This window comes from Eutrigla gurnardus (genome assembly GCF_963514095.1).
Source record: "Eutrigla gurnardus genome assembly, chromosome: 15".
NCBI classification, from domain to species: Eukaryota; Metazoa; Chordata; class Actinopteri; order Perciformes; family Triglidae; genus Eutrigla; species Eutrigla gurnardus.
In genome coordinates this window covers 13,385,630-13,399,464 of record NC_139938.1, presented here as the reverse complement: position 1 = coordinate 13,399,464, position 13,835 = coordinate 13,385,630, and the positions used below count along the sequence as shown (strand labels likewise).

The window sequence follows — 13,835 nt, the reverse complement described above, 5'->3', positions numbered from 1 at the left end:
CTGGACCAGTGGAACCTGATCTCGACTGCACCGATGCTGTGGTCTTGTTTGACTCTTACCGCCAGTATTTTTAAGGCGACTGACTATTGATTAAAGAAATCGACTAAAATCGACATCTCGACTACTCCCGTGATTGCTCTCGGAAGTCTGGTTGTCGCTGGGTGATGTTGGGACTTTGAAAATGTATTAACTCTGAAAATCATGAGCGTATTCTAGTCCTGCTCAATGTGTCCTGAGATGACTTCTGTTGTGATATGACTATAAATAAAATGTAATTGAATTGAATTGAATATATTTGGGTGGTAGGTTGCTGCTGGTTTATATTTAGGCCATAAATTGCACCTTGAAGAATACTTAAGTATACAGTATTTTCCACAAGATGCTATCAACCAACACGACACACCTTTTTTTCCCGCTGTGTGTCTTGTTCTTTTATCTTCCTTTAAAATTCAGAAGCAACCTCCCCCCATGAACTACTTCTTCTCTGGCAATCTACCTATCAATTAAATCGCACCCTCTGAGACCTCTCACAATGGGAAACCTTTTATTTCTCCTGTCACTCAAATATGCCGTCATGTTAACAGTTGCCTGGGTCGTCCTGGATGCTCAGCAACCCGGTCTAACAGGAGAATTGGGGGAATAAACAAGTTTACTTTTGGCTTATGCACTTCAGAAAGAGTCCAAAGAGTTCCTCACTGCAGCAGTCAATCTCTCTGTAACAAACAATGCACCTTTATATCACAACATTATTCTTACTGGCAGTTGCAGACTGAGATTTTATTCTACATATACGATTAAGTACACATGTTGTGTACTTGTCAACACCAGCACAGATAAATACATGTCGAAGACTGTTTTTAACACATATTGGTGGCATACCAAGTGACGTTGTACATCATAATGATTTATTAATATTGATCGTTATTATGATGTAAATGATTAATCTACCATTTGTTTTGGTCATCCCTGGTGCATTCCTTAACTGGTTTTAACAGGCTCAGCAACTGTCAAGTATTGTTTTTACTGCATGTTTATACTGGCAATACACTGACTGATTAGTGCACTCGTGGTGCTGAACACACAGTGAAAGTAAGACTTAAGCTTTTTGTTCACTGATTTATTTGACTTATTTGCACCATCCCTCCTTAACAATGTTGGAGTGAAAATAGAGGCTGTCTAAAGATGTGTGATCATCATTAACAGCTACCAGGGCAGCAGCACGCTGATGATCAGATTGAACTGCCATTTTCTTTTTTACTTCACTCGAATCTCTGAACAAACAGGAGATGATTGTGAATGGTAATTCAGAGGTCTGGAACCAGGCGAAGGCAGCTGATCTGCACCGAAATGCACTGGAAATAGTTGAGGTTTCTCATAAATATCATCTCATATGAAATGTATCAGGTTATATAGCCTGTTGTTCATACTATAATTGGTCCACCTATGATTACTGCTAAATGATCACTGTCAACAACAAGCCTAAGACACTGGCACTACAATGCTGCCCCCTTCTGCATCAAAGTGAAATAATAATTCTGCTGATGCAATTAGTCACATTTCTTATTTCGGGGGGGGTCATTTTTGAAGACACTTTCAGAGACACTCTTGAGACCATATTTGTTTTGTTTTTAGACTGCACTTTTGTCTTGGGGACCCGGAAGAGAAAAGGGCAGCTTCATGAAGATGAAAGAGATCAAACACATTAACATTTCAGGTTCACTCTTGTCAATTAATTTGTCTAGACTTAATAATTTAAAAGCTCAAAGAGGTATTAAAAACCTGTCAATCATTGCATGAAAGAGGGGGATATGCATGACCACAATCATTAATTCATGCACACACACACACACATGCACGCGCACGCACGCGCACACACACACACACACACACACACACACACACACACACACACACACACACACACACACACACACACACACACAGTATGCCCCTCAGGTTTCTATACATATATCGAGCTATGTTAAGTAACACTATCTCTGGGGGTCTATAATGCGTAGACTAATGCATTCGCAAACAGCCTCAGAGCGATCAAGTCCAACAGTAATACAACGTTCGCTAACCAATTATCTGGAGTACTACAATCAAGTCCTAAATCAAACACAGAAAATACACAAGTTAAATTAATTAATTCTCCACCAAATGTCAACACAAGGCTCAGACCTCATTTAAAGTAAACAAGCATTCTGTTACTCTCCAAGTAATATTAAGGAGATGATCTTTGTGATAACAAAACAAGCACTAAAATCTCTTGTGCAACAGCATCTGAGGCAATGCCAGATACAAAGTGTGCTGTGTGTGCTTGTAACAGAGTCTCTGTATATGTGGACCTGTGTGTGCCTGGCAGAAAGTCCAGGTTATGTAAGTCAGTGGGAGTGAGGTGCCGGCACGTATCTATGGAAACGATGACAGCGAGGAAGGATAGTTCACCAGCTGAGACTGAGGTTCATCAGTGGGGAGTGAGCGAGGTCAAACACAGCTTCTTCTCCTTTCCCACATGTGGATGAAGATCAGTGTAACAGATCAGCATAGTGAACTAAGTGATCCGTGGCTTGCACTGGGTGAAAATGGGACCATGAACTTTAACCCTGATACACACTAAGGGGGGTTTCTCAACGGTCATTCGGTTCATTTAACCAGAAGGGGGGAAAAATATACATTGTTCCATTTTCTGGCCCACTTCCTGTTCATATTGACTTTTTACAAACGAACCAAGAGGAGTAAAAATTAAGTTATATGGACTGAAAGGGATCTCGTCGATTGGACTGTTTTGATGATCATCATTTTGATGATCATCCTGCAACATAGGACCCATGTGCGGAAATGAAATTCAAATCAGTGACACAAAGAAATAACTGATAACATAATTAGAATGATAACATGAGGTTGGTTTCACATCACAAGCCAACAGCACCAGCCCCAGCACTTCAGGCCGTTTGGTTGTTCTGTACGCACCAAGATTTGATGCATGCCAGCTCAAACAAACCACACTAACCGAACAAATATCTTATTTTAACTGAACCACAGTTAGACTTTGAGCCAAAGATAACAATTATGCTTATATATTATATTAAAATAATGACCATAGTCAATTTTTTTGACTAATATGTTTTTGTTTATCATCAGATTTTTTTTTATCCTGGCATGATGGTAATAAAAAAGAACATGACCTCATAGTGGTGTAGTAGGCTACATATTGTACTATCTATGGTGGCCCAGTGGCCCACCCAGTGCATCATAATACACCTCCACATATTTACCGACATACTCTAGAAAAGATTAGGCTACTATATAGAAGCCAGTAGAAAAACCTCAAAACACTTGAGCGTTATGTGGCTCCACTGAATTCTTGCTGTAGCTATTCCTGCTTCTTTAAATCAACCAGGGACACCTTAATAATAATCCTTTTAGGCAGTACCTTAACTTGACATTGATAAACAAAATAGGTTTGTGAAAAGGAGACACAATTCTGGGATCGCTTTGTGTATCTTGGGGACAGATAAAGGAGTGGGGGGAATGTCACAGTAGCACAGCGTTGTGACACACATGACGTGCTGTCTGTGTGTGTTACTTAAGTGCAGACAAGGAACAATGGAGTAAACTGGGTCGCCGATGCCGACTGGCTGTGCCACAACAGCTGGAGAGATGGAGAGGGCGTTGATTAGGGAGGGAGGGGAGGGAGGGTGAGTAATAAGGAGGAACTGCCTTAAAATAGGAGCAGCATGAGCAGATCAGGCTGAGGGGGGGCTAGGCAAAGGGAAGAGATGTGATCACCCTGATGACCCCCGAATTCACTATGTGGCTAGAAGTACAATGTCAACATAAATAAATATATATATAAATCAGTTTTGTCACGTGACAAGAAATGAGGAAGCCAAAAATAGTGGTGGTGTCTGCTATCTGGCTATGTGTGAGTGCATGTAAATAATACATGCTGTAACACTGGCGTTCTCTCACAAAATATTCAAGCTGAATCCTGAGCATCTCAGCTGCAGAATAATAAAGTGCAGGAGCTACTCAGGCGGGATGATGCGCGTCACTGGACCGTAACCCATTTAAGTTTCACAATTTGAACACTGTGTAATCATCTCCACCAGCAAAAAAACACAACACGAGTGACCGGTCCAACGGTTGGTGTAAGACATGCATGCGTTAGGTAATGTTATACTAACGTTACGTTGAATTTAAGCCCCCTCCTAACTGTATTCGTTAGCAACTAGCAATGGTGACTAGGGTGGTTGAAAGCTATCTAGCTGGTAGCTAACATGCGATGTAGCATCATCTTTCACCGCCATCACGAAGTGTGTATTTACAATGGTAACGTTAAAACTGCCTAGCTAACCCGCCTAAACAAAGCGACGCGGCATTGTTCGCGGTGAGAGCGCTACCAAGGAAACGTGGAAGCATGTGTAGCTCGGTCACGCTTTCTATTCCATATACAGTATTGGGTGTCGACCACTACGACCAGTTATGCCAGCTGCTAACTCGGTAGCCAACGAGCTAGTAGTACAAGCCCCCCCGCGGTAGTCACATCGATGTTATACCAAGACACTGCTCGGTTGCCTTTGTGGTCAACACAGCACCACCAAACACCACCGCACACGGCACGAATACGACGTTACACTGGCCCGTACCTTTTCTGCGTCGACCTCGGCGACTACGGGATCATTTCCTGGCACGGATTCTTTGTTTATGTGATATAGTGGCTTGTTTTCATCAATCCGTCTAGTCTCTCTCCTCCGGGAGTCGTGTCGCCTCGGCTGACAGCACTACTGCTCGGGATGACAGGGCCCCGCCCCTAGCAACCAATTGAGCGCCGAGGTTTTGGAATATGAGGCAAGGCCCGTTTCCTATTGGCTGGCGGCGGTGTCCGTCAACGTGTCGCTAGGGGCGCAATTTGGTCCAAGGGCAGGACACCTGCCACGGAAGGATGCTGAGCGCCGCAGGTGCGGTCAAATCAAGCGATGAAGGGGCTGTTTACCACAGGCAGCTGCACGGACAAACGGAGAGATGAAATACTCAGCTTCCCTTCAGCACGGATTTGTGCTCACGTTTTGTTTTTTAATCGAATTTGAATGAATAGGCTTACTATGCACACATTTAAATCTGCACTATTTCATATGGTGAGAACTTTTATTTATGCATTCAAGCAAATTCCACAAAATGTTCTTAATATTGAAAATTATTTATTCTGTGCGTACAGTAGATTGGTGTTTTATGTAACCCCTGTCGTGTATTTAGCCGATATTTCACTAAGTGTTCACTATATCAAACTAATAATTTTGTTTCAGATTTTTGTTTTTACATCAGTGGTATTAGTGATGTAAAAAACATCCATTATTATAATCTATTGTCATAATCCATACTTCAGTCATTCATTTAACGATGTAAACATACAATTTGCTCATATATTTATGGAAGCATTAAACAGTAGTTTTGACATTTAGTTTGGAATATGAATAGAAAACGCTGCTATCATGTTTTCAGCTTTTCAGAAAAGATGAGACAAGCAGGGAAGTGGGTCAGTGCTTCAGCTCCCTATTGAGTGCATTTATGGAGCGTTATAATTTGAGAACAGAATTGCTGACTCAGTAAGTCTTATTTTTAAACATGTGGGGGTGTTTGTGTGCGCATGCTGCTGTCTTATTAGTCCGTTTGTTCCGATTTTGCTGTGTTCCTTTTATATTATATGCAGGTGACAACCTCTAGTTCTGAAAAGTGAAGCCAATATGGCAATGACTTAAACTTGCTTTCGCCCCCACTGGCCATCAGGGGGCGACTGCTCTGGAAGTCAGATGGCATGGAAGAAGTCAGACTGCATGGAAGTCTATCGCTATTTATTATCTCAGTTAACATTAGTTTATGATTTCTATAGATTTAAATCCTCCTCAATACAGTGCAATGTCAATTTTGTAAATTATTAGCTAATGATTGACAGTTCACTACCAAGGCCTTGCTACCATTATTACAACGCTGCCAATGCAATTAGCTTCACAATTACTTAGCTTGAAAGTTTACCTCAGAATATGGAAGCTAACCTCGTCAAACAGTTTGACACCAGAAGCCAGATCAAGCTAGATGCAGTAATGTCGCTGCTCGGGGTGCCGCTCTGCCACTTGTGTTAGATCCACCCGTCGCTCCTCCGCAGTCCAAATATGGTCACTTCCCTTCAATGGTTGCAAAAATTACAAGGTAGCGACGGCCAGAATGCCAAATTCGTGACTTCAAAACCGTCCTCCAAAAACAAATGGGTGACGCCACATGACTACGTTCGCTTCTTACAATCTATGGTTAGGCTACATGTAGCCTTAATGGATAGCTCATCGCTCACACAAAAAGGGCAACATTTTTAAATGGACTTTCGACTCAAATTTGTTCTCATTTTTATTATTCCAGTCCCAGAGACTGAAGGGAGATCTGTGTGGGAACCAACACCAAAATCACCTGAAACCAATTAACACAATACAGAACAAACAGAGAAACAGTCTCCTGTACAAAATTATTATGCAACAAAAGTCATCCCGTGCAGCACAATAAGAAATTCTTTATTTTATAAGAGGGGGTTTCTGCTTGGCATATGACATCTGTACAGATGTGTCACCATTGTCTTCTTGTTGATTGTCATTGAATCAAAGCAACTGTTAAAAGGCAGCAAAAACAAAGACTTATTATAGATAATATGAGTATCAAAAAGTATAAATAAAGACATGAACTTACGTCAAGGTGACATCTCACAACCACAACAAATCTGAAATACATGAATTCCTCTTGTATGGATTAGTGAATTAAATGTAACGTGGCATAATTTGCCCAGACGTTTAAATCCAGTTCAGCTCAGTTACGCAATCAGGAGGTCTCAGCAATTATGATTAAATGGTATCAAGATGATGCAGCATATTCCTTCAGGTTTCTAATTAGTCAGAGCGCATAGTGTACGTGGCATTGTATTTTGCATTGCCGCCCCCCCATGCATTATGTCCTTAATAAAGTCTAGATTGAATTGTACATGCAGATGGAGTGAACAAAACGGCATGGAATGAAGAAGGTAAAAAACAATTCAGATTACATCGATAACATCAGAATGATGCTGGGCATCAGTTTACATTCAGCAGGTAGAACATTAAAATGCCATTTGCGGTAAAATGGACGAGGCATTTGTATTTGAACTGGTGGATGAAAGAAAAAAATGCAAGCTGAATTTTTGGTATATGAATTACAAACAATCGTTTTTGTGTTCATTTGATAGAAACAAATCCATCCCTGATGCCACCATCATACTTCCCCAAACCATGTTTGAATGTATGCAGTGTAAGGCTCATTCCTCACTTTGGTGAGAATGAAACCATTCATCAGCTCACTGTCTGATTATCTGCATTGAGAGGCGTACATTTTTGACGATCTCAGAGGTCCCATGAGAGTCTAGCATGAAGGGGTGGGACTCTATAGCTTCATATTGTTCCACTGGAAATCTGGAAGTTTCAATAAAGCAGTGCTGCCGTCATGTAGGAGCCTAAATATCAGCAACAGGCCCCCCACTTAGGAGGTTTACACAGCGCTGAGAAGGTTCCTGCCTGGCCTCAGGCGTAGCGGGGATCCGCACCGGTCAGGGACATCGGCTGGAAGTAGGCCGGTGGCTGGTAGCAAGGAGGCCCTGGTGGTGCCATTAAGACCGTGGAGGAGGTGAGGCTTTTGCGGTCTTTTTTCAACATGTGTCTTCTCTGCCAACGACAGAGTAAGATCTCCACCTGCTCTCTGAAGAAGCTGGTGGTCAGGGTGTACAGGATGGGGTTCAGGGCGCTGTTGATGGGAAGGATGAAAATGACTACCCAGCTGGAGATGGTGCCTACAGGAGAACCGGAGCACAGTTGTCCACATTTTTATGCAGTGTATGCTTTTTATTACGCTATTCCATAAAAATGATTCATACAGAACAGTGACGTGTGGCAGAGTCATCTTTTATAAGATGACAAATCTATCTTATACACAGTTTAATTTCTTACCAGGTATCTCCACCTCCAACAGTGAGAGGACTTTCACCAAAATGATGGGAATCCAGCAGAGGGCGTCAGAGAACACTATGAAAAAAAATCTGTTGGCCACAGCTACGTCTTTGTGCAGTCTGCTCCTCAAGTCTGTGGCATTGATGCCCGTTTTATAGATGGAGTAGAACATGCTGGAGTAGGAGAGGGCGATCACCAGGAACGCCACCAGGTTTAGGCCTAAAGAGATGCAAATGCTGTTCACGCACATAAATGCAGTGGAGGAATAACAATTCAGATCCTTTAACTAAGTAAAAGTACATGTAAGTTCATGTAAAAATCATTAAAAGTACATGTCTGGCACTCCAAATCATGCTTATTCATAAAAAAATATACTGAAAAACCACCTGCAAAGGGTCACAGGATAAAATCTTAATGTGTAAGGGAACAGAAGAAAAAATAAAGTCCTGCTTCAAAAATGTGTGCCATGTTTTTTGGGCATTTTAAAAAAAAATGTTTGCTCATATTGTGACATAATGGAAACTGTACATCTCTGGCCTCAAGCATTTGTATGAATGAAACTGAACTCTGAGGAATTTAGAGTGGAAGTGTCTCTTCGGTCAACCTAATAAAACCTGCCAACTCCAAGTATCTGAAGTGTCACAAGACGCCCCAATTAGAAATGTTGGGAACCACTGGTTTATTCTGATGCATTGTATTGTATAAGCTTATGTTTTTAAAATGTAAAAACCTTCATCTGTAATGTAACCAAAGCTGCCAAGTAAATGGTAGAAGAAGGGTACAAAATTGCAACATTTCCCTCTGAAATGTTGTGGAGTAGAAGTATAAAAAGGAAACTGCAAACACATCAGTACAGCGTATTTACAGGCTTCACTTCCTCAAAACAGAGAACTGCACCCAGTCTTTACTGGCACGCAGATAGAAAAGCTGGTGATGAACAACAAACTGTGGCACCTTATGAATAAATTCACATGATTCTTATTTAACAGCCTGTAACGCTGGCACCATTTAAGAGAGAATATTGCCGTTCCCAGACTTCTTTTTTTAATGGTCCTCTGTGAGAACATTGCGTGGTAAGTCGCTTAAAATCTCAGATTGCTCAAATTGTACAATTCTTCATGGTTGTCGTTCCAAACAATCAGATGTTGTATTTAATTGTAGTTTAATTAATAACTGTTAACTTCTAACTTAAATGTAATGAGGTAACATTTCCTTAATATCTTCACAAATGTTCGTGGCAAGTGAGTCGTACTTGATTTTACAGCAGCAAAATTAACGTAGAAAGTATTTGTGCAAAAAATGTTACACGGATTTTATCAAGTAAATCTTACATGTCTGTTTTTTCAGTATTGAAACTTAAAAAAAATAAAGCTGCATCATATTTAGCTGCATATCATAACAAAATAAAAATGCAGAAAGTTATGGTTGGTATTAATCTCAGTAGAGCGTTTACATCTTTTGGGTTTAAATGTTTCATTTATTTCATTGGAGGTGCTTTCGAGTGCCAAACAAGTAACACAAAAAACTATTACAAACGTTTGAATTTATTGCTAAAATAATTTAATTTGAATTTTTTACCCAGAAATATCCCCGTTGAATATGCTTTGGCTGTAGGTTGTTCTTGCCTGTCGGAGTGCAGGGGAAAGCAGACCCCGTTACGCCCATAGTAGTTTCCAAACACGTTCTCATTCATCAGCGGCACAGCAGCAATAATGAAGCCCAGTAACCAGATAGAGGCCAGGACCACCTGGCAGCAGGACAGACAAACATGCTGTTAGGATTTCTCTTCAAAACACACCATTAAAAAAAAGATTTAAGCAAATTGATGACTAATTTTGACTGAATTTCCGCATGTTGACTGTCATTTCATCAACTAGAACCCCAGAACATTTCAGTCTAGTTGTCTTCTGTTGACTGAGATGAAAGATGAAAGGTCATTGCTATAGTGAATCACATTTGGCTGAAAATCTCTGCCCTCTGTGGGAGCTCTCAAAGAATCTACCTTCAAAATGCATTAGAGTTCAACAATAACAACAAATATAACCTATAAAGAGCCAAAGTGAGTTAACTGACAGCATGTATCTGTTCAGTCGAAATAATACAACCCTCTGTGAACCAAAGCTGAAAAATTTGACACCCTCACCCTTTGAATGGCTTTGATGGTTCGCTGCTTTGCTGCAATTAGGATCGGCTCTGTAGTGTTATTGGTCTATTTCAAAACGCAGCCACAAAGGTTACGAGTGTTTCACACTAACGGCTGAGTGCTGAGCAGAACACCTGATAGCTCACCATAATAACTCTCTTTTTAAAAGGAAAAACACCATCGTTTTCACACCATAAGGCTGTGTGGATGAAGGAGCAGCAAACTATTTCTGTATTAGTAGTGTATATAAAGTAACTCACCACGGTCTGAAGTTTGCCTGGGCGTAGATTGCTGAAGGGGAAGACGATGACCAAGAACCTGACCAAAGTCAGGTATGTGAGGAGGAGTACAGACACCTGAGGGAAAACACTCATTATACATCTTAAAGAAACAGGTTTTGACTGATAAACCACCAACAGAATCCCTTTGCCAACCATTTTACAAAGCACAGCACAAACTCTGAGCTCGAGCTAACGTGATACCCGAAGGCAGACGCCCGCCAACACAGTTCAGAGCGCCTCATGTCACATTACATTAGAAATGATTGCTGTGTGTTCCGCGCCGTGAAGTTCACGGATTCAATATTTGGGAGTGAGACAGATCTGGTATCGGGTCAGATAAACTGAGTTGAGGCATTGGAATCTGGATCTGGAAGGAAAAAGTTGGAACGATGCATCCTAGTTTCAGACATAAACACCGGTAAAGAGATACATAGGCATGTATAATCTGGTTAATCTGTAACTCTGTCACCTCAGAGGAGAGCATGGCCAGGAAACCGATGGTCCGACACTCGGTGCTCTCCATCCACACCAGGGCGTTGCGGTTGTACTGCCCGCGGAATTTCACATCAAACACTCCGACGAAAAACAGATACACACCCATGAGGCAATCTGCACCTGAACGATAAGAGAGAAATATGTTTCCAGAGGGAGGGGCTCTGCGTGGGTTTGTTTGGGGAGTCCATCTGTCAGCTGTCGGCAGGCCCAACATTTCACACTGAATATTATTCCTACCCTCCAAAACTCCAACTTTTTATGCACAACATGGATGAAAAAAATAGAACAAAGGATAACAAGTGTAAGTATCCTGAATGGGAGAGAAAAGAGTGAAGCCTGGGGGTGAACAGAATGCAAAAGGAGGGAAGGGAAGCAGTTGGGGCAGAGAGTGAACTGTCAGAGTGTGACGGGGCTCATACAAGTAAACCTGAGTGAGAATATAAAACTGACAGAAAAGGAGAGAGGAACCAAATGGGCCACAACGAAGGGAGGTAATATTAAATTATACCTTCTTTTCCTCTCAGAGAAGATTTCTGAAATAGTTAAATAGGTCTGTGTTTTGAACTGTACACAAGAAACCTCCTCTACTACATGTAATTATTTGTTGGAATATGAGATTATTTTGAAATAGACATGTGAGGAGGTCTGGACCCAGGCTACCGGACTCACTTTATAAAGGAACAGTTTAAAGATTCACTTTTACCTCTACTTACATGCTACGTTTGTTCAAGTACTTCTGTATTTGTACACAGTCTACCTGAGAGTACAGCGGTGTGGTTACTCACAGCAGAGGACCTTGATGCAGGCAGCATGCAGGTTGTTCTCCGCTCTTATCAGTGACCTCATGCCGATGACGAAGAGGTTACCGAAGCAGGTGATGAAGGCCATGACCCAGACGGACACCCGCAGCACTATGTTGGCCAGCAGGTCCTCAAAGGAAGAGATGCCGTCCGTGTTGGGCTTACAGGACCTGACGTGAGGCGCGTAGGAGCAGTACTGGAACGACTTGAAGTAGCTGGCGTGGAAAAAGGAGGCACATCAAAAATGTAAGGCCGTCACAGAAGAAACACGGGGGGGGGGGGGAGATAGAATTAGACAGACAATGACAGGTAGAGGGAATGAAGACATATAGACATCATGTTGGGTTATTCAGTGATGACAGATTGTACGTACATGTGGGAGAGGTTCTTCATAGACAGGAACATCTTCGTCTGAATGTCTGGGATCTCTATCCCCTCCAGGGCTCTACAGCAAACAGCACATTTCAACACTGAATATTCTGCTGCAAGAAGTTTCTTCGTGTGTGTGTGTGTGTGTGTGTGTGTGTGTGTGTGTGTGTGTGTGTGTGTGTGTGTGTGTGTGTGTGTACTCACAGGGACTGAAGATGTGTCAAGTGGTTGAAGTGAATGCGTAGAAGGGGATTGTGGGAGATATTTCTGCAACGAGAGACAGATTATGACCAAAAAAAAAAGATGGCCTCTCTGAAATGTAACACTTGCTGAATGGTTAAAATCCATGTCTACTTTTTCCTTTCTTTATTTTTCCTTTCTTTATTTTTTTACCATAAAACAGGGCATTGGCCGGTTGAATCCATCTCTACAATGGATACAGAATGCATTATTTATTTCTATACTTTAACAATAGAATTACCTGCAATAAAAATGCAAAATACCTTACCATTCATTATGTGCTTACATAAATCCTTTCATTTATATTGTTTGCAACAAGGCATTGTGCCATCTGTCTGTGTACAATTAATATCCTGTCTAATTTAATTTACATTCAACTGTTTTTGAAGTGAGAGCCTCATTTTAATTATAGGAAGACAATACAGCATAAACAAAACTGATTCAATGCAACATACTGACAATTATCAGTGATGCTCCTATTCCACAATATCACTTCAAATGTTGTACCCTTTAAAAGAAGAATGGTCAGTGCACCCGTAGGTGCTGGATCAGTTCTAGATCTGCGAGTGTGTCCAAGCTTGGTTTGAAAGTTAAACAAGCTATTTGTAAGTAAACTTCTGACTAAAGAAAACCAACTGTGCACCTCACACCTTCCCTCTTTTATATCACATTTTCCTCCACCTCTCCTTATCACACCTCCCCTCACACACAATTCAGAGCACCTCCAGCCACACCTCTATATTTTCACAGGTGACCCCTGACCTCAACAATGAAGGCATTTTTTTTTACAGATCACAAAGAATTTGTTTTTATATTTCTGTGATGACAGTTGAACCATTGAGATATGGTTGAAAGGTAAGTGTACAATATCCTTACCATGATTAAAAAATCAAAAAGGTCATAACTAAATCCATCAAAGTCAATATAATCATATATGGGGGGAAAAGGTGGCCTGTATGGAGGAAACATTTATACACAGTAACACATGTGTGCTCATATATTATGTCAGTGATTCTTTCTGAATGATCAGATATATGATTCAATCAGTTAATATTATGGACCGAGGGCTGAGAGGCCCTTTATGCTTGGACCGATAAGAGCTCCTGTTCTGTGTGAGTGGGTTTGATTTGATCTTTAAATTACAGAGAGACATCGACAGTTAATAGAAGTGTCTTCAAGCAAATGAATGGTGAGATGACATTTATATTGAAGGGAATATCAACATATGACTTTTAATAACAACACATTACAAAACAATGTAAAACAATTAATCTTCCCTGTCCATCAGGGTGGCCAGATGATGACTTGAACATGTACTTTGACCTAAGTAACTTTTTTGTAATTTCCAACGTATTTTAACGTATTAAATGAGGCCTTTTGTATCATTGGAACATTATGAAGTATGTTAACTTGGTAGACAGCCAGAGTCAGTATACAAAGCTGGTTATGACCCGAAAATGGAAAAATGGCACACTTGTACTCATCATTT

General features: G+C 41.0%; 1 protein-coding gene across 2 annotated transcripts in view; it reads right to left on the bottom strand.

The window, feature by feature from the left end:
* Nucleotides 1-6,447: 6,447 nt before the first annotated feature.
* rxfp2a (relaxin family peptide receptor 2a) overlaps nt 6,448-13,835 on the bottom strand; it is a 31,666-nt gene continuing 24,278 nt past the window's right edge. Inside the window, exons 13-20 of one of the 2 annotated variants that reach the window (XM_084028568.1) lie at nt 12,311-12,373; nt 12,111-12,182; nt 11,723-11,952; nt 10,912-11,051; nt 10,422-10,517; nt 9,597-9,765; nt 8,019-8,237; nt 6,448-7,861 (exon numbers count right to left, since the gene is read on the bottom strand). In XM_084028568.1, coding sequence (XP_083884694.1) covers nt 7,596-7,861; nt 8,019-8,237; nt 9,597-9,765; nt 10,422-10,517; nt 10,912-11,051; nt 11,723-11,952; nt 12,111-12,182; nt 12,311-12,373 — 1,255 coding nt within the window. In that variant the 3' untranslated portion in view covers nt 6,448-7,595. Of the gene's footprint in view, nt 7,862-8,018; nt 8,238-9,596; nt 9,766-10,421; nt 10,518-10,911; nt 11,058-11,722; nt 11,953-12,110; nt 12,183-12,310; nt 12,374-13,835 lie in introns of both variants that reach the window. The other variant, XM_084028567.1, reaches the window with a different exon arrangement.